This window comes from Podarcis cretensis, assembly GCF_951804945.1.
Source record: "Podarcis cretensis genome assembly, chromosome: 8".
In the NCBI taxonomy this organism is placed as follows: Eukaryota; Metazoa; Chordata; class Lepidosauria; order Squamata; family Lacertidae; genus Podarcis; species Podarcis cretensis.
Window position 1 is genome coordinate 69041845 of NC_137177.1, and position 25311 is coordinate 69067155.

Below are 25311 nucleotides of genomic sequence, written 5' to 3' on the forward strand. Positions count from 1 at the left end.
GGGACTCTCATGACTCTTCCAGGCCACACCCCTCTCTCCAAACCACACCTCTTATTGGTTCTGCTGTGAAGGCTTTTGCTTGGGTGGATTGTGCCCTTGAAATGTGATAATGTCAAAATGGAGTGTTTGTGTGTAGCTGGAATTGTGTGGCTGGAACTGTAGGCTACTGAGCAAAGGTAAGAGTTGCATCCATTGCATACAGCCCCTGGAAGGTTTTTCTGAAAGGAATGTCACCCCCGGGCTGGGAAAAATCACCTTCACTGATTCATGCACTTAAAAGTAAATAAGCAGGTGTGTGTGTGTAGGATCCCAATTGGGACCCTTGTGTGTGCTTATGTGTGTAGCAAGGATTTAACCTTTCCCCTCCCACTGTGAGTCGAGTCTCTGTGATTGCCCTTTGCATTGGAAAATAAAATATTCCATTGGTGCAACCTTGCCAACTCCATGGCTAATTTTGGGTCATGTCTGGCTTAGCCCATGACAAACGGGATAGCGGGCACTTGCCCTCTGTTGTTGAAATTCCACAGAGGCTACCACCCCCACTTCCCCTTCCTCTCTTGAAGTTGCTCAGGAGAGGAAGAGGAAGCAAGCCATGCACTTGACATATTGTAGGCTGTGGCAAATGTCAGAGCTGGATTGCACCCAGGAGATCAGCTCATCCCACCCACTGCCATGATGCAAGGCAACGACTTTGCAAAGAGCCACTCATCCAGAAATGAAAGAGGCTTCCCCCATATCATTTCTCGATTGGCTTTGCTCTGCCCTCTCTTCTACTCCTGCTCAAAGCCTAAAATTAGTTCTGAAATTGGTGACACTCACAGTCTGGGATGGGGAAATCTGTCAATTTGCATTTCTCATTTTTCTAGTCTTCAATTTTGTTCTCCACATTTCCACATCAGTTTGTGTGTGTGTGTGTGTGTGTGTGTGCGTGTGTGTGTGTGTGTGTGTGTTTTAAAAAAGTCTTTTGCTGTTAATTTTAAATGTTCTTAATTTTTTTAACTGTTTTTTAATTTCTAATATTTCTTGAAACTGCTTAGAGATCTTACAACAATCAAGTGGTAAATAAGTTTGATTCAGTAAAAATAAAATAAATTCACCTGGGTCAGAAGGGGCAGGTGCAGACTTCAGCAGTATTTTGTAATATGGTGCGCCCTGTGCATGGCCAATATTTTGTGCCCCCAAATGGATCTTCTCAATTTGCGCCCCCTCAGCTTGGTGCCTTCTGCAGGGGGAAATGTCCACATGGCCGTAAATCCAGCACTGGAAGAAGGCAGTCATGGAAGCCAATCTAGACCCCTTCAATTTATTTGAAGGCAGTTGGGGAGACTTTAAACTCGAAAGCAGGATAAAACAAGCATTTTCTGGCACAATTTATTCTGATTGTAAACATTCAGAATCTCCCAGTGCAGTTTGTAAAATCCGAGTTTCCAAAATTCATAATTTCCCAGTGCAGAATCTATCACAACCCTATTTTACTCTCCCTCCCCAAAGAGAGCAGAATAATAATAAATTATTATTATTATTTAAAAATGACTTTGAAAGAGATCTGTCTCTTGAAAAACAAAACAAAAACAGCAAACAGTGCAGCCTGATAAATCACTGCTCAGAAGTATGACTCACTTAATTTAATAAGGTTTATTCTTCAGGTTTAGGGTTGCAGCCCAAAGTCATCCCTATAGCAGGATTGGCAAGCCTCTGGCCCGCCAGACATTGCTAGACTACAACTCCCAATCATCATTGGCCATGTTTGCTGGGACTGATGGGATTTAGAGTCCAAACACATTTGGAGGGCCCTCAGGTCACCATTTTTAGGGCTGATGGTTTTTTCTAAAAATACAATTTTGGGGTTTTTATTTAAAAAGCTCTACAACTTTTGAGGTGTCTTGGTTTTTACTTTTTGAAATATGGCAACCCTACCATTTTGCCAGCCCTATAGGAAACAAAGTGCAGAAACCATCTTTTTTCAGGAATTCCTACTAGCAACATACTTTTTTATATATTGCCTGTAAACAGCACTGTTAGGAGACAGCCTTGTGCATTGTTCTTTTCAAAATCTTCCCTACAAAATCTTCCCCACCTCACCCCTCTTGTATCTATTTTAGGTGAAGAAATGCTCAATTTTTAAGGCATATTTGTATTTTAAAAAGCTTGCTCCAGGAAATTGCGTGAGATCTCCTCCGTGGGCTTATAAGTCCTCAAATTGCTATTTGTCCGTAATCATCTTCCATGGTTAGCATGGGAGGAGACTCACTCAAAAAAGGAAGAAATCTTCTGATGTATTTCCTCTTTCTCTCTTCAGTGAGTTTCAGGGACTGTTAAAAAGAAGAAGAAAAGCAAGGATGGCGAGGGCAGTTATTTTGCCAGAATATAGTTTCTATGCTTGCCTTAGCAGCATTAGGCAAAATGTCATTGTACAAAGTGTGCTCTGGGAAGTGTGAATTAGGTAGGTTTATATTAGAAGTCTAAATGAACTGAGTCTCTCCTCATCTCTGCACCATAGTACAGAGCTTTCGAAACTGGGTCGTGACACATTAGTGTGTCGGTTGAAGTGTGTATGTTTTTTCATGTGAACATTCCCTGCGCTCCTCCAGGGGCCGGAAAGGGGTTAGTTTAACCCCCGGTTTGCTAGTAAAACTGAATTAGGTAAAGGTAAAGGGACCCTGGCCATTAGGTCTAGTTGTGGCCGACTGGGGTTGCGGCACTCATCTCGCTTTATTGGCCAAGGGACACGGCATACAGCTTCCGGGTCATGTGGCCAGCATGACTAAGCCGCTTCTGGCGAACCAGAGCAGCACACGGAAACACCGTTTACCTTCCCTCCCAAGCGGTACCTATTTATCTACTTGCACTTTGACATGCTTTCGAACTGCTAGGTTGGCAGGAGCGGGGACCGAGCAATGGGAGCTCACCCCGTCGCAGGGATTTGAACCGCCGGCCTTCTGATCGGCAAGTCCTAGGCTCTGTGGTTTAACCCACAGCACCACCTGCGTCCCAAAACTGAATTACTGTGTCACAAAATGATGCATGTCTAAAAAGTGTGTCACCAACGTGAAAAATTTGGAAAGCCCTGCCACAGTGTCTGCTTTGTGCGATACTTACGAGTACCTCCCCATTTTCTTCACAATGAAAAGGATAATCCCTGTGGCGACTGCGATAGCAGCAATGACTCCAAAGATGATGCCAACCAGTGTAGCTGTTTCCAGGCCATCTGCAGAGAGGGGAATTCAAATGGCCAAGTTCAACATCAAATCAGCATTGACACCTTGAAAGTTACAGTCATGCCACGAACTCCAAAGAGGAAAATTGCTACATCCCTGGGGTCAGTTCCTGGTGGATTTTGCTTGGCAACCCTGAGAGTAGTAGATGCACATTGATCTGAGAGGAGTAGAAAGGAATAAAATGTGTCTGATCATCCTGGCAGATTTGGTGAGAGGGGTTTAATGAATATTCTGTTCAGATCTTGGTAACGGGAGCAAAACAGGAGGATATGGGTCACTAACTCAGCCTCTCCAGTGTTGCGTTTTGTCAAGGGTGGCAACCTATGGATTATTCTCCAGCTTGGGTTTTACTGTAAGGTTTTCTCGTCTCACACTCACCCTGGGGACAGGTCTCAGAAGCGTGTTTGTATTTGGGGAGTAGCTTACATACTACTCAACCTTGATTTCAGCCTCAAGGTGCACATTGCTCCCTTTTTATAGTCATTTCTCAGATTTTTATTTTTTTATTTTGTAGGAGAAGTGAGGGAATGATTCACAGTTACAAAAAGCAAAATGAAACCGCTAGGTTGGAAATGTCATTCTATAGGTATGTGCCCGGGATGTGATCAGTCCTTTCCTGGTTGATGCGTTGTTACCTTATCGAGGTCAGGTCATTCCTGAGGAATGTGGGAGGAATGTGGCTGGTGGAAGCATGTGCCACACGGAGAATTAAGAACATGCAGTTCTGTATCCAGCTGATAAACAAACCCAGACCTCCGAAAGAAAATGCAGGAGTCACTCCCAATTTTGTACAAAACCCACAGGAGGACATCTCCACGCGTCATCACAGACACAGCCGTCAGCTTTTCGGGGGCTGACTTTGAAATAAAGTGTCACCGTGAGCTGCGCAGCCTTCTGAAGTCAGACCTTGTGATGGAATGTGAAACCAGGGCACAGCATCTAATTTGGAAATTTGATGCGAACATTTTACACTACATTTGTTATTAGTGCTTGCCTGTGGCAGAGGTGGGGAAGGAGAGCCTTCTGAGCTAAACTAGGCTGGTGAGATCCATGGTCAGATTGCCTGATGTCTGTTTTTAGCTACCAGGGAGTGGGGGGTCTGGACCAGGGGCAGAGGGCAGTGTGAAGCTGTTTGCCCCCTACAGTATTTCCTTCTGAAATCTCTTTTCACATCTAAAGCTGGTAGGAGATGCAAAGGCGCTTGTTAGAGCCAGGTACAATATACCGTATACTGTGAGCAGCATATAAGGTAAATTAAAACAAGAACAAAAAATAATTGGATGATTAATAGTGATTAAAGAAAAGTTCCTCTCCTAGGGTTGCAGGAATTTCCTGGACATATACAGAATACTTCATTCGGCAGCAGTGTCCGGGTGGAAATGGGTAGTGCCATTTTTGCAATTTTGCCAAAAGAACTCAACTTTGGGCAAAACTAAATAAAAGCTCAACATTTTTGGCAAAAAAGAAAAAAGCTGTCTGGATTTTTCGCTGTTTGAAATATGGCAACCCTACTCTCCCTCTCTCATAGCACATGGAATTCGTGGACACACAGCACATGGTTCAACTATGGAATCATAAAGCTGTGGAAATGGAAGGGATTACCAAGGGTCCTCTAGTCCAGCCCCCTGCAGTAGAATTCACTTAGAATCATAGAATCATCGGATTCTCTTTAGAAAAAAGGAACTGACATTTTTGCAATGATGGGAAATGCATTGAAAAGTGCATGCTGGTTAGGGTGAATGCCGATTGTCATATAATCTCCCATCAAACAAATCAGAATGAATAACCAATATAATTGAACCTCTACGTAAGCTTTGTGCAAGCAGATTGGCAAATCTTTATGCTCATGTTTTAATGTCCTCGAGGCTTCCTTCCTGTGCTGCAGTCCACAGTGCACAAGGGATTGAGGTGTCACAGTGGTGCTAAGTAGCTAGCAATGATTTCTCTGGAATAATCAGAATCTGGCTGCCTTCCAGTGAACATGAAAAGGGTTTCTACTTCATCAGGAAAGAGGGCCTGTTGCCGGATTCATTTCATGAGAGGGCTGAGGCTCATTAGCATGCCTGTAGGTTCAAAGACGGATTAAGGTAATTTAAGAAAGGAACCTAATCACTCAGTGCTGTTCTTTGGATTAAGTTTGGCTTCAGTCGTCTGCCTGGACTGGAACCAGGCATGGGCCAAAGAGATGACAGTACACTTTTGGACCAGATAGCTAATTTGGGATGCTACCCAATACATCGTTATGTAACTATTAATTCACCTTTGGCTTGAAACCGAAATCTCAGCCTGTGGAGCACTCTTCCAATGGCTGGCTAGACTAACTAGCTTGTTTCGTGGAAACTGGCAGGGAGGTATTTATTTTTTTAAATTATTTTAAACCGCTTTGTAATTTGTTAAAAAAGAAGAAGCCAAAATGATAGTGTCTGTATAGAGAACAGGGAGTCCTGGCCATTGCACCCACATACGATAACTCCCAACATCCCTGTCTCTTCGCCATGCTGCAGGGCACGCTCCGCCAATGTGCATGGGGAGGGAACCCCCATGCAAACTGGATGTCACCCGCAGAACCTCTGTCTCTATGATGCATTGCAGGGCTAGATGAACCCTTTGGGCCATTCCAACTGTACAATTCTATGATTTTGTTGCTGATTTTTGCTGCCTATGGATGGTATGTTTTGCTAGAACGAGCAACGCCCTTTCATTAAGACCTATTACATTGAGAAGAAAAATACACTCAAGTGTTTAATGTATCTGGGAGCGGAAAACTATGTGGGTTGTGAGTACAGTATAGCTTCTCTGTAGTGAGTATAGTGACATATTTCACTGCAGCGAGTATCAGGAAAACCTTTCCTGTTCACTTTTGTTGTAACCAGTAATGGTTGATGGCTCTAAGGATCCAGTTTGCATTTGATAGCCTTGCCTGTCTTCCATCTAGCCAAATAAAAAACTATTCTGCAACATGTTTTCCTTGCGTTTTGCTGGTATTGAATAGCTATTGCTGTAGCACACTGTTCTTTTTCTGATCTTACGTTATGCTTTATTGCTTTTAAAATTTGCAAGCAGCATGTGTCTTATTAATTGAATAAATAATAAGAATCATAATCTTTCACATATATGTGTGTGTGAGAAAGAGGTGGACATTTTTAAATTTTTCAGACTTCCCCCAGTACTTTGTTTACATGGAAAAAAATCCATTTCCTAAGTGCATTAGCAAACAAGTTAACAAAAAGAGAGGACTAGATACCATTTGCAAATGCAATCTTAGGCAGGCTTGAGAGTTTCAAAGTTTTTGGTTTTGTTTATTAAGCACTAAATTTAGGTAGCTCTCCAGGGCATTAGAAAATCTTCCATTGCAAATGACCCTAAGTTGCATAGGAAACATTTTAGAAGCATGCACACCACATACCATCAGATTCTGGTAAGCTTGGGTCAGTTGAGTTTTCAGCATCATCACTGGTTGAGAGGGGACTGTCTGTGGTCACCAGATCATCCAAGGAAGAGCTTTCTGTTGTCACCGGGAACTATGTTTGTTAGTTTTAGGGATATATGTGTTTTAAAGAGAGGAAAACAAAGGCAAGCATAATTCATTTCTATGTCTCTCTTCTTAAAACATGCATAATGCTGATCCACCTTGATACAGCTCTGCTACAAATGCCAGTATTTATTTGTTTATTTTGAAACAGTAACAAAATAATCCTATGGAAGTCTTTGCAGAAGGAAGTTCTGCTGATTTCAATGGGACTTGCTTCCAGGTATGCATGTGTAGGATTACAGCCTAAGAGAGAATAGGACATTGAGAGCCAGCATGGAGTAATGGTTAGGGTGTTGGACTAGGACCTGGGAGAGCAGAGTTCGAATTCCCACTCAGCCATGAAGCTTACTGGGTGATCTTGGGACACTCACTATTTCTTAGCCTACCCTACCTCACAGGGTTGTTGTGAGGATGAAATGAGGGGAGAAAGAACCATGTGCATCACCTTGAAATCCTTGGAAAATCAAAGCAGTATATAAATGTAATATATAAATAAAGCAAGCTGGGATCAGGGAAAATGAAGCTTAGTAGCCAACTGGGTTGTGAAGAGGAAGCCCTAAACTGACCTGGATCCTGCAGCCATCATATGAAACCCTTCTTCGTGTGCCTCCTCCGTGAGAGGTCCAGAGGGTGGCAACACAACGAAGGGCCTTTTCGGGGGTGGCTCCCTATTTGTGGAATGCACTCCCCAGGGAGGCTTGCCTGGCACCTTCATAACATATCTTTGGGCACCAGGTGAACACACTCCTCTTTTGCCAAGCCTTTGGCTAATTAAACAACCTATGGCTTTTTAAACTGTGTATGTTGGTGAGGGGTATTACTTTTGTTTGCTACCTTGTTGTGTACAGTGGTACCTCGGGTTACAGATGCTTCAGGTTACAGACTCCTTTAACCCAGAAATAGTACCTCAGGTTAAGAACTCATTAAACTTTTGGTGCTGTCAGCTTCCTCTGGAGAAAAGATGTGGGAGCCAGCTGCATAACACCTGCCCCTCCTTTCCAAACTGTACAGTGGTACTTCAGGTTACATACGCTTCAGGTTACAGACTCCGTTAACCCAGAAATAGTACCTTGGGTTAAGAAGTTTGCTTCAGGATGAGAACAGAAATCACGCGGCGGCAGCGGGAGTCCCCATTAGCTAAAGTGGTACCTCAGGTTAAGAACAGTTTCAGGAATGGTCCTCTAGAACGAATTAAGTACTTAACCCGAGGTACCACTGTATTTTTGTGTTTTTATATTCTAAATTGCCCCGTGATCCTCAGATGAAGAGCAGTCTAGAAATTTAATTAATAACAATAACAGTAATGTGAGAGGAATGACAGTTGGTTTAATAGAATAAACCATAGAGCTGGAAGGGACCCCGAGGGTCATCTAGTCCAGCCCCCGGCAAAGCAGGAATATGCAGCTGTCCCTTATGGGGATAAAACCTGCAACCGTGGTGTTATCAGCACCACCGTTCCAACCAGCTGAGGCACGTTGGTGAGCAGAGTCCTTGAGAAGGCACAGCTCCTAGTCCAATCATATTTTAGTGTCGCATATTTTAGTGCATTTTGTATGTACTTTGCTGCTGTTTTACCTTCTAAGTAAGCAAATGGCCAAAATGTGTGGCACACTGGATGGGGCTCTCACCTTTGCACAGTCAGTTACATTCTGGCAATTGCAAAAGCCGGAGATTTCTGCATACTCACACTTGGTCCTTCATCCAGCAGGCAAACAGGTGGCATTATCACAATTCAAAAGGATACATTTCAGACAGGCTAAAGCACTCAAGCAGGGTGTGGGAAGAAGGTATGGCCTGGGGAATAATTAAGGCCCATTCAGCCCCCATCCCTGAAGTCCGCACCCCCCATCCCCAGCAAAAAAAATCCTTAGCCAAACCCAACTTTCTCTGATGAAGTGGGCTCTAACATAAAGTTGTTAGAATCATAGAATTGTAGAGTTGGAATGGACCTAATGGGGCAATTTGTCCAACCCCACTGTAATGCAGGAATCACAGGTAGAGAATCCATGAGAAATGGCCACCCAACCTCTGCTTAAAAGCCTCCAATGAAGGAGAGTGCAGCATCTTCCAAGGGAGTCCGTTCCACTGTTGAACAGCTCTTGCCACCAGAAAGTTCTTCCTGATGTTTAGGTGGAGTCTCTCTTCACTTGAAACTGTTGGTTCAGCTCTTACCCTCCGGAGTAGCAGCAGAAAACAAGCTTGCTCCATCTTCCACGTGACAGCCCCTCAGATATTTGAAGATGCATGTCGCCTCTCAGTCTTCTTCAAGCTAAATGCACCCATCAACCTCAACCATTCCTCATAAGGCTTGGTTCCCAGACCCTTGGTCACCTTGGTTTCCCACCTCTGCACATGTTTCAGCTTGTCAATATGAGGCCACTGGACTCCTCACTGAAATGAACCTAGATACTTTTTGGTCTGGTCTTCATGGTCTGCCATAATAAATGAAGGCCTTTAGAGCTGGGTGGACAGCCTGATATCATCATAATAAATATATTTGGGGGGGGGGTTATTCATTTGTTTTTGTTTTATTACGTATTTTGTGTTCTCATTTCGTATTTTTATGTTGTGAACTGTTCTGTGACCTTTGCATGTAGGGCAGTATGCAATTTTCATTCATACATACATACATACATACATACATACAATAACCTTCAGGAATAAAACAGACTTATCCCCCTATAAATGATACTCACCGTTGGAAATTCAGAAACGTCACTGTCTCTGCTGTCAGTAGTTGGTGCTTCATCTTCCAGTGAGACTGTACTTGCTAAATGAAACAGATGAGAAGCGGCTGAGATTTGAGATTACTGGCTACATATTGCCACAGAGCTACTATCAAGATTCTGTTGGCCAACTTAGTTGGGTTGTATCCAACCGGGAGTTGACCCAGTGAAATTCAAGGACCTAAATTACAAACAGAGCAAAATGAACAAACCTTCTGAGAAGACAAGAGGATTGCCTTCTCCACTCCAACTCATTGTGGTCCACCATGCATACCTCAGGAACATAGGGTCCGCATGTAATAAATTAGTGAGGTTTTGTCAACCCATTAAAAAACAAGGTTTAACTTGGGCAGATTTGCTGTTTAATATTAAAACCATCCTCTTAAGTCGTTTCTTCCCTTTAAATAATGCAATGCAATGGGCTGTTGGGATGTGCTTGCTCTGTCGTAAATGGTGAGCGATGAACGGTTGGGTTTCCTGGCTTAAAGAGTGTACCATGCAGCACTATTCATGCATCACTCATCACCCTGTGCATCCCATCAGGACAGGAAAGGTGTGCAATGGGACACTTCTGTCTGTTAACCTTTGGTTCAAAAATACAAGAGAAAAGCCGAGGAGGAAATGATGCTAAGCTCCTATTATATGTCAACAGATAACTGGCTGCAAATAGAATTCCCAGACTATTAGAAGTTCTCCCACTTAAAAGAGGGTGCGATGAGAGAGGAGAGTCATACCTCAGATTTAAGGCCCATGTGGTGTGGAGCTAGGCGTGTAAGTATGCATTGCACTCATCACAGAGCTGCAGTCAAAAATAGCACTCTTCTAAGAACGTAGGAAGAGCCCTGATGGATGAGGTCAATGACTCATCTGGTCCAGCATCCTGTTCTCAGTGGCCAACCAGATGCCCTGATGGGAAGTCTCCAAGCAGGACCTGAGTGCAACTGCACCCTCCCCAGTTGTGGTACCCCGCAACCCATCTAAGTTCAAAGGGGCCTGTTATCTGCACCAATCAACTGATCGGTATTCGTGTGAAGCCCCTTTCATTGTCCACTTGCAACGGTGGTTTGGACTCAAATGGAACCTACAAAGAGCCCTCATAAAAAGTCATCCGTCCACATTTTAAGTGTGAATTTCTCCTAACACATACAGGTTCTTCACACCATTTCGCCTGATAATATTATTGCAACCGATTCTCCTTACTATAATCCATTTACGTATACCACTTTCGCAAAGACTTGCATTTTTTGCACATTGTAATATATGCACATTTAGCACCAGTGAATGCATTCTTTTTGTGTGTTACTTGGCTGGAGAACAGCATTGTGAAATTTAGAGAAGTGCAAATTCTGCAGGATTTGATTCACACGTGGTTTTGGAAAGTGAGAGTTAACCTTGTTCTTCTTCAAGCACAAAATGAATTGACTTTCTTGCCCGTTGCTTCTAGGACACTCAGAATATCAGCTCTCCCCTTATATGCTCATCCCACCATTGTGCTCTGCAGGAAAGGAGGCCTGGTTCTTTCAGGGTAGGAATCAGGTCACTGTATGGTGTATGGTGTTGCCTTCTCTTTGGAACACTCTCTCATTATGTATCAGAAAGGTGCTCCTTTTGGGCACCTGCTAAGGATCTTCCTTTTGCAACAAGCCTTTTGATGCTGTTGTTTTTATCGCAATCTTTTCCTGTATTGAACTTGAAATGGTTACCGTCTATATATTTCACATTTTTTCTTGTTTCACTTGTTACATGGCTTTGGGACAGTTCATGGGAAGTGATTCATAAACGGACCTTTTGTATTTGAATATATGAGCTATAGGAACATTGGGCTCTGTCATATACTGAGTCAGACCATTGGCCCATCTACCTCAATATTGCCTACACACTGCCATCATCCCTCTTATATCATCTGGGTTATGACACTGCCCTTGAATCCCTGAGGCAAAGGCTTTGGGACATCTCACATAGCGACCTGCGATCCCAGTCTTATGTAATTTGTAACCCGGTCGCAGCTGGAATCCAATACGGGTACAACTTTCAGATATCTTCATACCGTAGGAATTTATCTGTACCTACCTATCGGTGTTTATTTACCAAAGCCAGACTAAATGTATTTCCCTTGGAAGTTCTAAATGGCAGACTGAGAGGCATCCCCTATCAGAATAGGCTTTGTTTATGTTATCAGGATGTCGATTACATGAAGCATAGCCTACTGCATTGTGGGCAATATGAGCAAGCAAGGGATCAACAGATCAAACCCTTACTGGCAAATTTGCCGGGAAAATCTGAAGCCTCCCATATTAAATATCTTTTGAAAGACAGGTCAAATGATGTTACACTGGCCATGGCAAAGTTTCTTTCGGAGGTTATAAGAAACAAAGATCATTATGCCCTAGATAGAACAAAATGACTGCCTTGGTTTCTTCCATCTGTCCGTCTGGTCGTTTTAACTGTATCTAGTTTTGAAATTGTTTTGTGGGTCTTTGGACTGCAATATAGTTTTGAATATTGCCTACAATGACTGGCAACAGCTCTCCAGAGTTCTGGATAAGGGACATTCCTAGGCCTACATAGTGGTGCCGAGGACTGAACCTGTGACCTTCGACATGCAAAGCAGAGGCTCTACCACTGAGCTGCCACCCTTACCCACATATTTTGTTGTTGTTTAGTCGTTTAGTCATGTCCGACTCTTCGTGACCCCATGGACCAGAGCACGCCAGGCACTTCTGTCTTCCACTGCCTCCCGTAGTTTGGTCAGACACATGCTGGTAGCTTCGAGAACACTATCCAACCATCTCGTCCTCTGTCGTCCCCTTCTCCTTGTGCCCTCCATCTTTCCCAGCATCAGGGTCTTTTCCAGGGAGTCTTCTCTTCTCATGAGGTGGCCAAAGTATTGGAGCCTCAGCTTCAGGATCTGACCATCCAATGAGCACTCAGGGCTGATTTCCTTCAGAATGGATAGGTTTGATCTTCTTGCAGTCCATGGGACTCTCAAGAGTCTCCTCCAGCACCATAATTCAAAAGCATCAATTCTTCGGCGATCAGCTTTCTTTGTGGTCCAGCTCTCACTTCCTCCCCACATATTTAAATACCTGTTTAAACAAGCATCTAAATGCGCTTTTGAATATGCACTTAAATATTAAAAATACAAATTTCTAAGTGTGTTTTTAAAAATCAAAATATAAGTGCCAAAGCTCAGTGGTTAGAGCATTTGCCTTGCATGCAGAAAGGCTCAGGTTCAATCCCTGACATCTCCAGGTACGGGGGAAAGACTCTCTTTCTGCAACTCTGGAGAACCATTGCCAGTCAGTGCAGACAGTACTGAGCTAGATGGAACAACGATCTGACTTAGTATAAGACAGTTTCCTACACACTATGCAAAATACACAATTTTAAACACATTTTGCTCTCTTTTTGAGCAGAGAAATGGGCTGGAACATGTGGGAAGCACAACCACCAGCTAACTAGCTGCCAATCTGTGTGTGTGTACTCAAAAGTAAACCCTAACGGGACTTGGCAAATACTAGTGCCTTTGTTCCAACCTGGACATTACTTGGGGAGCTATCAGTCTGCTCATTTCAGGGCAGAATGCAATCAAATTCCACCAGCGTCCCTAGCACAAAAATATAAATTAAGATCCAGACTGCTTGCATCTTTTATACTGGGCTTCTCTTTGCAGTAAAGCAAAAGCACACTAACATGTGTTTCTACATCCAAAGATCCAAAGGGCTTTTAAGAGGTTTGAATATTATGTTCTCTCTCTCTCTTAAATCCATTAAAAAAAGTTTTTTTGGCAAAAGTTTTAAGGAAGGAGAAAAAACATCTAATGATGTACAGTCCAGCTTCTCCCTGCAGTGGTACTTCAACATCAAATATTTAATAAAAGTCTTGCCTTGAGCATTGAGCATCAAATATTTAAAGGCGGGGGGGAAATCCACTCACTGAACAGGAAATCTAGATACTGAAGCAGGGAAATGCATTAAAAACTCTTGTCTCCGTGGCCAACAGCTTTTATTGCTGGTTCCTTGTTTTTTGATGAGAGGATGTGGGAACATAGAAACCTAGGAAGTTGCTACCTGCCAGATCAGACCGTTGGTCTACCTAGCCCAGTATTTTCGGTGTGGAATTATCAATGGCCTTTGAAGGTGTCAGGCAGGGGACATTCCTTTTTTATAATTTTTTAAAATTAGTCTTACATATAATCACATTACGTAACATCATATCTTCTTACTTAACCTTTTTGGCTCAACTGAGCCTAACGACTTCCATCCCTTCTGCCTAATGGTTTACAAACTTAGGTTTTGCTTCTTTAAATTTCACTTCCTTTCCTATTTTTATTATGTCATTACCTAAAAAGTTCCATTACTCAACCTGAATAGGTAGCAATTTCATCTTACAAATCTTCAGCTAACCCTGCTAGTGATGTTAGTTGCTTACAGCTGTCTTTCAAATACAGTGGTACCTCGGGTTAAGTACTTAATTTGTTCCGGAGGTCTGTTCTTAACCTGAAACTGTTCTTAACCTGAAGCACCACTTTAGCTAATGGGGCCTCCTGCTGCTGCCGCGCCGCCAGAGCATGATTTCTGTTCTCATCCTGAAGCAAAGTTCTTAACCTGAAGCACTATTTCTGGATTAGTGGAGTCTGTAACCTGAAGCGTATGTAACCTGAAGCGTATGTAACCTGAGGTACCACTGTATAGTATAAATTTATTCCAGTCTTTTTGGAATGCTTGGTCTCGCTGGTTCTGGATTCTTCCAATCAGTTTCGCCAGTTCTGCAAAGACCATCAGTTTCATCTACCACTGTTCTTTTGTTAGTATTTCATGTTGTTTTCATTTTGGGGCTAGCAAAATTCTTGCCTCAGTTGTTGCGTACAAGAACATTTTTTTTTATCTTGTCTTGGTATCTCTTTACCCACTATACCCAATAAGAAAGCTTCTGGTTTTTTAACAAAAGCATTTTAAACATTTTTTTTAACTCATTATATATCATTTCCCAGAAAGCTTTTAACTCTTTACATGTCCACCGCATATGGTAAAAAGCACCCGCTTTTTCCTTACAATTCCAACATTCATTTTTTGTTCTATACATTTTAGCCAATTTCACTGGTGTTGAATAGCACCTATACATAATTTTCATTACATTTTCTTTAAGCGAACTGCAAGCAGTGAAATTAATAGCTTCATAACCTCTCCCATTCGTCTAACTGTATATTATAGCCAATATCTTTAGCCCAATGTATCATTACCGATTTTAAGGCAGGGGACATTCCTACCCTAGCTAGAGATGTCAGGGATTGATGATTTCTTCACGCAGCACATACCGCATTTTTTGCTCTATAAGACGCACCAGACCACAAGACGCACCTAGTTTTTGGAGGAGGAAAACAAGAAAAATATATTCTGAATCTCAGAAGCCAGAACAGCAAGAGGGATCGCTGCGCAGTGAAAGCAGCAATCCCTCTTGCTGTTCTGGCTTCTGGGATAGCTGCGCAACCTGCATTTGCTCCATAAGATCCACACACATTTCCCCTTACTTTTTAGGAGGGAAAAAGTGAGTCTTATAGAGCAAAAAATACGGCAATTAAACCATAGTACTTCTCTCCTACAGGGACGCAGGTGGCGCTGTGGGTTAAAGCCTCAGCGCCTAGGGCTTGCCGATCGAAAGGTCGGCGGTTTGAATCCCTGCGGCGGGGTGCGCTCCCGCTGCTCGGTCCCAGCGCCTGCCAACCTAGCAGTTCGAAAGCACCTCCGGGTGCAAGTAGATAAATAGGGACCGCTTACCAGCGGGAAGGTAAACGGCGTTTCCGTGTGCGGCTCTGGCTCGCCAGAGCAGCGATGTCACGCTGGCCATGTGACCCGGAAGTGTCTCCGGACAGCGCTGGCCCCTGGCCTCTTAAGTGAGATGGGCGCACAACCCCAGAGTCTGTCAAGACTGGCCCGTACGGGCAGGGGTACCTTTACCTTTACCTTACATCTCTCCTACAGGAGGCAGTGATGGCTGCCAACTTGGATGGCTTTAAAAGATTACATAATGCCCCACGGAGGACCTTAAGGTCCATAAATAGCAACACCCTAGAGGTCCCGGGCCCTAAGGAAGTCAGATTAGCCTCAACCAGAGCCAGGGCCTTTTCAACACTGACTCTGGCCTGGTGGAATGCTCTGTCTCATGAGACCAGGGCCCTGCAGGATCTGATTTCTTTCCTCAGGGCCTGTAAGACAGAGTTGTTCCACCTGGCCTTTGGCTTGGAATCAACTTGATCCCCTCCCCTTCATTCCTTTTTCCTTTCTCCTTCTGTGATGGAACTCCTATTTGGGGACTTCCCTGGCTTCTTTCTGGCCCACCTAGGACCAGTCTGGATAGTTGGCCTTGGTGAAGATTTGACGTTTTCATCCCCAAAAAGTTTTTGATTTGAGTTTCTACTGAAATGAGGTTGCATTTTAATGTTGTACTTTAATCTTGTTTTTATGTTGTATTTTAATCAATTGTTTTTATACTTGGTGTTAGCCGCCCTGAGCCCGGTCTTGGCTGGAGAGGGCGGGGTATAAATAAAATTATTATTATTATTATTATTATTATTATTAATTCATGGAGGAGAAAGCTATCAATGGCTACTAGTCACAATGGCCATGTTCTGCCTCCATCATCTGAGGCAGCAATGCCTCTGAGTACCAGTTGTTGGGAACTGCAGGTGGACAAAGTGCTGCTGTTCTCATGTCTGACTTGCAGGCTTCCCACATCAGGTCAACCACAGTGAGAGCCGGATGGTGGACTAGATGGGCCACTGACCTGATCTAACAAGCCCATGTTCTGTTCTTATGAACGTAGGATCGTCTGCCTGGAAATTGTTGGCCGTACTCAGAGTAGACCCATTGCAATAAATGGTCACTGCTAATTTAGACTACACTGACTTAAACTTAGATTCTGTTTCTGTATGCAACCACGGCTCCACAGATGTTATTGGCCCAGAGATGAAAAGAAGATAAAATCCCTACCAGAGAAGAATGGCAGATCAAGTTGATGGATTATGCCGAAATGGCAAAAATGACCGGAAGAATCAGAAATCAGGAAGACCACCATTTTCATACGGAATGGGGAAAATTTGTAATTTATCTTAAAAACCATTGTAAACAGTTAAAATCGTTAGTAGGATTGGAATAACACTTGTAGTTTAATGGTGAATTTTGGACACAATGGAGAGGTAAAAGATTTGGATTATCATAAAAGATGCAGGAGGGAATGATTAACAATAGGACCCACAAAGGGAAGGAGGGAAGTTTTGGAATCTTGCTTTTATGTTGTATGTTGGATATGTGATTGCAGAATTGTAATCTGAAAAACCAAATAATTTATTTTTTAAAAAAAGATTCTGCCCCTTTTTAATTTATAGAGGCTGGTACTTCTATACTGTCCAAATAGACTTGAGGTAACATTGGGTTACATCCAGTTAAATCCTAGTCAGAGCAGAACCACTGAAATGAATGGGCCTAATCAGTCGTATCCATTGATTTAAATGGGTCAACTCTGAGTAGGATTAGCAGCGGATACAGACATCTCACTGTCAGTGTTCTTCTCTTGAGGGCTTTGTGATGAGCTCACTTCCCAAATATCTCTTGTTTTTCCAGATGCAGGCTTGTGCAGATGTGAATTACTCAATGCACTTCGCTGTGCCAAAAATCTGATATAGCACATTCCAGTTATGCGTCTCTGATGTTTCTGACGTCTCATAGAGGACGGGATCATTCTATTTCTGTTATGTGTCAGACCCCCCACTTGCTCAATCACAGATCCATTCCTCCACCACCTTTTTCTTTGAGTTTGAATTTTCTTTGAATTTGAAGATTAAGAAACACATACCCCCCCAAAAGCATGTAAATGACATTTTCTGCACTCTGTTCACTTCCTAAAATACATACTGCTTTTCAATGTCTTTTCTTGTAGAATAGTACCTCTGGTGTGGGACATGTCATGCTCCTTCTGGGGCAGTTTGTCCATCTTTAGTCCCCACCCAGCACTCAGCTCTCACCTGTGACTCTTAGAAGCTGTCACCATGCGACAGCAGCCAGAATCCTGGGAATGGCTTAGATTGGCCGGCTAAGCCAGGTGAGGGTAGCTGATGGGTCTCAAACCCTCAGTGAGTTAGGGACTTCCCCTGCATGCAAAGACAGATTCCAGACTATTAGTGAGTCCAACGGTCAAGAAATCTATTTCTGCACATGCTGTAGAGGGAAGTTAGGGGACGATGGGGCTCATCAACCTGGGAAGGTAGCCCATCTAGGAGAAGGAAAACTCTGGTCCTAAATCTCTGCTGCCTTGTGGGAACTCTTTGGGAGAAGAAAAAGCTAAGGAGTAAACCCTACACAAATCTGCAGTGGAGTCCCTAAGGCAGTTGGATGGTGCCTTGTACGCCTCCTAGCAATTCCTGCAGCCAAGCTGATGCCAAACGTATTGCTCTGTTTTCCTTTGGACCATATCAGTGAAACCGAGAGGGGGGGGGGTCTTGTCATTTGGGCAGCCCAGGGCCTCCATACTTGCCCAGGCTTGCCCAGGTCATTTCAGTGCTGCTGTTTAACTTCACCCACAGAGGTGTACTCCACTGTCTCTCAAAAGAGGCAAATGCCAACAACAACCCCACAAAATGTTCACTTCTATACACTTTAAAACAACAACAACAACAACAACAACAACAACAACAACAACTGGAACTACATCACAATATTTGGAGATGAGCAATCTGACTGATTGTGGGACGCAGGTGGCACTGTGGGTTAAACCACAAAGCCTAGGACTTGCTGATTAGAATGTCGGTTGTTCGAATCCCCGCGACGGGGTGAGCTCCTGTTGCTCGGTCCCTGCTCCTGCCAACCTAGCAGTTCGAAAGCATGTCAAAGTGCAAGTAGATAAATAGGTACCACTCCGGCGGGAAGGTAAGCGGTGTTTCCGTGCACTGCTCTGGTTCTCCAGAAGCGGCTTAGTCATGCTGGCCACATGACCCAGAAGCTGTACACTGGCTCCTTCGGCCAGTAAAGCGAGATGAGCGCCGCAACCCCAGAGTCGGCCACGACTGGACCTAATGGTCAGGGGTCCCTTTACCTTTACCTTTTAATCTGACTGTTATCTGTGATCCAATCAACATATAACTGAAGAACATAAGATGAGCCTATTGGATTAGGTCAATGGCCCATCTAGTCCAGCATCCTGTTGGCCGACAGTGAGAGTGCTCTTGTGCTTGAATCCTGCTTGCTGGTTTCTCACAAGCGTCCAGTCAGCTACTTTGAGCACAGGATGTTGGACTCTGCCTGATCCAGCAGCCTCTTCTTATACTCTAGAGCAGTGTTTCCCAACCTTGTGCCTCCAGCTGTTTTTGAACTACAACTCCCATCATCCCTGACTAGCAAGACCAGTGGCAAGGGATGATGGGAATTGTAGTCCAAAAACAGCTGGAGGCACAAGGTTGGGAAACACTGCTCTAGCGCAGCCTTTCTCAACCTGTGGGTCCCCAGATATTGTTGTACTACAACTCCCATCATCCCTGAGCTCTGACCTTGCTAGCTAGGGGTGATGGGAGGTGTGGTTCAACAACATCTGGGGACCCACAGGTTGAGAAAGGCTGCGCTAGAGACAATGTCTTAGTAGGGGTTTGACCAGAAAATGGGAGCTACCATCAGTAATCAGGGGCAGTTGGAGTGCATGTTGCTTCACTTTTAAGCAAATGTTTCTGTATCTTGGCTCCCTTCTGATATTTTGGTTCACATCTCTCATCAGCCCCAGTCAGCATGGCCAGCGGTAAAGAATGATGGTCCCAAATAGTTGGAGAGCACCGGGTTGCGGGAGGCTGCCTCAGACCCAAGTATGTGAGATTGTTCCGGGAAGATGAAATTGCAAGCTCCAAGAACGCACCAAGGAATTCCAGTCTCTCTGGAATGCAACTCTGAATTTTGATCTTGGATGTTTTCTTTCAGGTGGGTTGTAGGTTACACCCACAAATACCTCTGAAGAGAAGAATTCATCCATAGCAAGATACATTCCTTTTGATACAGTGTGCAGGAAAGAAAACCTAGGAAGTGGATTTATACAAAGTCATAGACCTCAGCATTGCCTACATGGAATGGCAGCCACTTTCCAGGGTTTCAGGCAGTCGTCTTTACAAGCCCAACCTGGGGGTGCCAGGGATTGAACTTGGTACCTTCTGCATGCAAAGCAGATGCTCTGCCACTGAACCACAGTCAATCCTGACTGTGGGCGCATCTAGTTGTTCACTGCAAGAACAGGATGCTGGACTAGATGGGCCAGTGGCCCAGTCTACCAGGCTTTCCTTACATTCTTAGAGCCACAAAGTATTTCTGCAGATCCGTCATGCGACGGACATCTTTGGCTAGACATCCCAGGACTCATCCTGGAAATAAACAACAATCCTCAGTATTGATCTGCATCCTTCCATGTTGGCTTCCTTGTCTCTGCCTCCTTCTCCTTTCCCCTTGCCAAGAAATGGAAACAGGAGGAATCTGTGAGGCAGCCAGCTGAGAACGCCTTGATTCTGGGCAACACTGATTCAGCCTGCCGATGGAGGCAGCCCAACTCAACGCCAACAGACCCAGCAACATGTTGTCTATCCTCTTTGTGGGTGTTGAGCCTCTTGACACCTGGGCCTGGCACCCTCTGGGGCCTGTGCTATGCCAACATGCAGCTGGCACGAAGCCTACAGGATGACAAGCGAAAAACAACCACCAGTCTATGGCTTGCTTTTGCAAACTAACCCCCCCCCCAATTACTTTACGTTTGCAAGAATGAGTTTAGTCCACCAACCATTTGCCTCCTCTGCTGTCTTTACATTGCCTGTGCGCTATGGCCAATGTGCTTTCTCATTCCAAGAGTCACTGGGTTGCATCCAACTAAGGCCTCCACAGAGTAGACCAATTAAAATAATGGATCTCTCCCCTTGTGATTTCCAGCATCTGATATTCAGAAGCCTACTGCCTCCAACAGTGGAGGAAAGAACACAGCCATCAGCATGAGTAGCCACCAATAGCTTGATCCTCCATGAATGGACATGTCCATTTATTTCAATGGGTCTGCTCTTGGGTACAGCCTACTGTCCAGAGCAGGGGTGGCTAACATGTGGCCCTCGGGGTGTTGCTGGACTCCAGTGCCTATTGGGATGGTGGCCATTGAAGTCTACCAACAATTGGGGTGTCGCAGGTTCCCCACTCTTGGCTTAGAGACCCTGCAAAGAGAGCTGATCCCTGAACATCAGAATATAAAATGAGTTTTGCTAGATCGGGCCAAAGGCCCATGTAGTCCACCATCTTGTTTTCACAGTTGCCACCCAGATGGCCCGATCGGAAGCCTATAAGCAAGACAGGAACGGAACAGCACTTTCAGCACACATAATTGTCAGTGCCTAGGATACGGAGGTATATTGCTTCCAATGAGGAAATACATAGCCATCATGACTTGTGGCTATTGATAGCTTTATCCTGATAAGCAACAATATTTTAAAAATGGAACCATCAAAAGGCAAAACTAGAAACTATGTCCTACCAGGGACAAGACCAAAAACCTGGAACTATTCTTAGCAAATTGGGACAATTGTAGCATGTGCTATTTCATGTTTTAGACCAGACCAAACAGAAAGGGGTGGGAGCCCATACAGAAGGAAGAATTGCTGATTATCTTTTATTAGCCACTAGACTTGTTATATAACCCGGTTTTGGAAAGACTTGCAAGGGACATCCTTATTGAATTGGCTTAACAGAGTTTGGCCATTGGCCCAAATTGACTAAAAGTATATATATGACTAGCCAAAGGACAGAGACACAAAGACTCATTTAACACTGACCGGTACTGAATTATTCTTTTAATGAAGAAGAAGAACCCTGAACTTTTGCAGACATCCAGACTTTTTTGATTACTCTGATTTAAATAATATTCTCTGCTTTAGATTGCAGTGTGTTCCAACACTGACTTTCACTGTATGTTTTGGGGTTTTTGTTGTTAAGGGTTAGTGTGTGTTTGTTTTAAAAAGAATAAATTAAAAGGAGGAGGAGGAAGTATCAGCATGGCTTCTTTACCAGGTAGACCAATACTATCTGTTCTGGCTGAAGAAATCTCTCCTGGCTCTTGAGAAGAGAGGGGTCTTTCCTATGCTTGATATCTGACATCCTTTGGCAAGGTGGTGTTCCTCATATACATGAAATCTGTCTTCTACTGAGTCCAACTCCACTGCCAACTGCTCTTCTGGATCTCTGCTGCTTCTGATACCTGAAATCACTTGAACTAGCTATTCTGGAATTGAGTCTGCAACCTAGGAAAACCAGGGGCCAATAACCGCCCCCCCCCATCATTTGCAGTCCGACTGGAAAGTTTCCCATATGAAATATTGCCCAATAGTAAAATGTTATTACTAAATAGAGGAGATTTTGGCTGCAGTCCTATGCTGCCTTACCTTGGGGGAGATACATTCCCAATGAAATTGTGAGGTTTACTTTGGAGTAGGCATGTATTATCTTTATTTATGATCTGCACTTTAATAAAACATCAAGGAGGCTTACAACATAAAATACAACAAAATCAATCAGTATCTGCAAATAATAATAATAATAATAATAATAATAATAATAAATTTATTTGTATCCCGCTCTCCCCGGCTGAAACCGGGCTCAGGGCAGCTAACATCAAATATATAACATTGGTATAAAATCAAACAGTAATTAAATTACTTCCTAAAAAAAGTATAATCCAAAGCATCAACAAAACATCAATAGATACCAGTTGGTTAAAAAATAAAATTCATATGGTATAAAAAGCATAGTTTTTTAAAGAAATGCCTGAAAAAAGGCAGGGATGGTTGCACTGCTGTATTTTTGTTTCCTGAAAGAATCCACGGTCCATAATGTATATATTTACTGCAAACTAATTCATTATTTTTCTTTTGCTCTCTGCTACACTGTACAGTGGTACCTCAGGTTACATACGCTTCAGGTTACAGACTCCGCTAACCCAGAAATAGTACCTCGCGTTAAGAACTTTGCTTCAGGATGAGAACAGAAATCATGCAGCAGCGGTGCAGCGGCAGCGGGAGGCCCCATTAGCTAAAGTGGTGCTTCAAGTTAAGAACTGTTTCAGGTTAAGAACAGACCTCTGGAATGAATTAAGTACTTAACCCGAGGTACCACTGTATAGGTAGGTGGAATTTCTTTAGTGCACTTTCGAAAACCAGTCGAAAGCCAAAAACTTTTAATTTACCAGCCTCGGTCATACTGAATTCTGCAGCAATAGAATCTCAAGATAGGATGGGAACTAAGTGCAATCCTAAAAATGGTTACTAAGAAGTAAAACCTATGGACTTCAATGAGGGTTACTCCCAGAGAAGTGGGGTTAAGATCGCAGCCTAAGCAAAACTTTGCACGGATAACACACAACACAGCCAGCCACCAAAAAGAGAAAAAGGAGAGTATGAATATATCCCTTTCTGGACATCTGCATATCTAAGAAAACTTTCCTTACCTTCCTCAGCAAGAACATGGAATGATAAGCTCGCTATCAGGAAAAGAAGGAGCTGCATCTTGATAAACATCTTCGATAAACTCTTTAAAACAAAAGTCTGGTCTTGAGCAATCCAGTTATATCAAGCGCCTTCTTGTTTTGCAAAAAAAGTTTGCTTGGGTTTTCAAGTTCTCCTCCGCCTGCCAAAGAAGTTGAAAGTTTTGCTTTCTCTGAAGCATTGACAAGAGCGACGGGAAAGTAACTGAGAAAAGAATCGGTGTTTTTTACTTTAACGGAAGGCTGAGCAGGCATTCAAAGTGGCCCTGAAAGGAAGACCCTCCCTCTGCAATCTGTTTGGTCACTCATAAAAAAAAAAGATCTCAGGTTTAAAGTTACAGAGACAGTTATATATAGTGATGTGCACAAGAAAGATTAAAGAGAGAGAGGTGAAGACAGAACACCCTCCTTTACGTTCGAGGAGCATACAAGGGCATGCTGTATTTTCCATTATTGCTAACACATTTTTTAAAAAGAATTATTTTGCTGTTGTTTAATTGGACAGGAGGATAGAGGGGTGGAGTGGTGAGAGTGATGATGACAGGAGAATATTGGTTATATGTAAAAAAACCCAAAAACCTGATTTTTTGTCTTGCCTTGTACAAAACTACTGTACAGTTCTCTAGGGTTAATGGGTTGGTTGGGAATTGAAAAATCAAAAAGGGGGTGGGAGAATTCCCAAAGCATGATTTGCACCAGAGAGTTTGGGAAACTGAAATCATCAGAGAGAAAGTGGATGAGGAGAATCTTGGAAGAATCTTAGCTGCACTAAAAGTAACAACTGGTCTAACATAATCCTTTCTACACACTGGGATGGGGGTGGAGACAACCTGTCTCTAAGCACACGTCCATATAGATAGCCAATCCCAACTAATGTGCTGATGGATGAAGCTGCCTGTTTCAGATATTTCATCTTCCCCCACCCCAATCTTCAATTAAGTTCACACTATTTATCCACATCAGATGGAGATTGGGTGTGCAAATTTGTGTGCATCTCCATGTACCCTGCTCCCAAGGTATGCACTTTTGCCTTTGATTTTGGCTAACATATTCATTTGTGTGTGCAATTCTGTGATTCTATGAGTTTTCTGCAGCACAATGCATTTTTGTACCATCCTGCTCCTTTTTAAAGTACTTTTGTGCAAATTGTCCCCCCAATATATGTATTTATTGTACGCATCATTTTAATTGGAAAGCTTACATTGCAAAATTCTGAAAAGTGCAAATTTCAAAAGATACCTGCGTTTTGGTGTATGTATTGGTTTGGGAAGTGCAACTCTGCCAACCAGATGAATTTCTTCCCCTTCCATAGAAACTATGGCTTTTTATGTATTTGTATTTTTGTTCTTCTCTGTTTTTCTGCTTTTATGTAGTTTGTATATTTGTATTTTTCTGTTGTGGGATCTTTGGATCTATGAATTGTTGTTGTTGTTGTTATTTCAGTTCTTGTTTGGCTTGTACTTGTGAAGTTCTTCTTGGATTTAAATTCCAAGGCTTTCTTCATGCAGGATCCTCTCAAGAGATGTCCTTGTGGGATCTTTAAGCAAGCAAAAAAAATATTAGAACTGTTTGCGTGATAGTTAAAGAACTTGGGTATCTTTTATTACATTCACGGAGGTCTGAATGTTGATGCTCAGTTATACTATAAACCAGTGCCTACCAATAATAACATTCAAACTCACCACACCCTAAAATGTCTGGTCTCTGAGATGTGTTTGGCTACATGTTTTGTAAGTATCAGAGCTCTCTCTCTCTCTCTCTCTCTCTCTCTCTCTCTCACACACACACACACACACACACACACAAACAACTTGCTCTCACAATACACAGTTTGCCCAGCCTCTTAGGAGGCTGAAAGACTTGGCAATTCATTTCAGAGGAGAAAACAGATTATGAAAGCAAAACAAACGAGTGGCTTGTACTCAATGACCTTTTTCACCTCCTCCCTTAAAATAATTACACACAGACCTCGTGAAGAAGAGCCATGCCAGGGAAACAGACTTTTGCCTTCGCGCTTGGCAATTGCTAGTGTTGTCAAGGGATGGGAGGACTCCCTCCTTTCCGCTTCTTTATTGCTCTGTTGCTTCACCCTGCTGCATCCTTCTGGATTTGCCCTTCTCTCCCTTGACTTAAGATTCAAGGGCAGACTGGGTTGCAGCAATCACACTTACCGGAAGGGCAGGGTCCCATCGAGATGTGCAGAGTCATCTCTATCCAGGCCACATCCCCTCTGTTCAGGGGATGAGGTCAGCATCTTTGAATCAGAAAGGAGACTGCATGCAGGACCCGCCCCAGAAGC

At 43.3% G+C, this 25311-nt stretch overlaps 1 protein-coding gene across 1 annotated transcript; it reads right to left on the reverse strand.

Moving 5' to 3' along the window:
* Nucleotides 1-1357: 1357 nt before the first annotated feature.
* PDPN (podoplanin) lies at nt 1358-23301 on the reverse strand. Its single transcript, XM_079987382.1, has 5 exons — nt 22977-23301; nt 9447-9520; nt 6625-6739; nt 3100-3208; nt 1358-2312 (listed from the first exon to the last, which is right to left on the reverse strand). The coding sequence occupies exons 1-5, from the start codon at nt 23044-23046 to the stop codon at nt 2306-2308; spliced, it is 375 nt and encodes a 124-aa protein (XP_079843508.1). The 5' UTR covers nt 23047-23301; the 3' UTR covers nt 1358-2305.
* Between the last annotated feature and the right edge of the window lie 2010 nt (nt 23302-25311).

Coding starts and splice junctions, on each gene's coding strand:
- PDPN (XM_079987382.1), bottom strand. CDS start 23,046: ATGTTTATCAAGATGCAGCTCCTTCTTTTCCTGATAGCGAGCTTATCA. Junction 9,521..22,976: donor CCATGTTCTTGCTGAGGAAG/GTAAGGAAAGTT, acceptor TGTTTCATTTAG/CAAGTACAGTCTCACTGGAA. Junction 6,740..9,446: donor ACGTTTCTGAATTTCCAACG/GTGAGTATCATT, acceptor TAACAAACATAG/TTCCCGGTGACAACAGAAAG.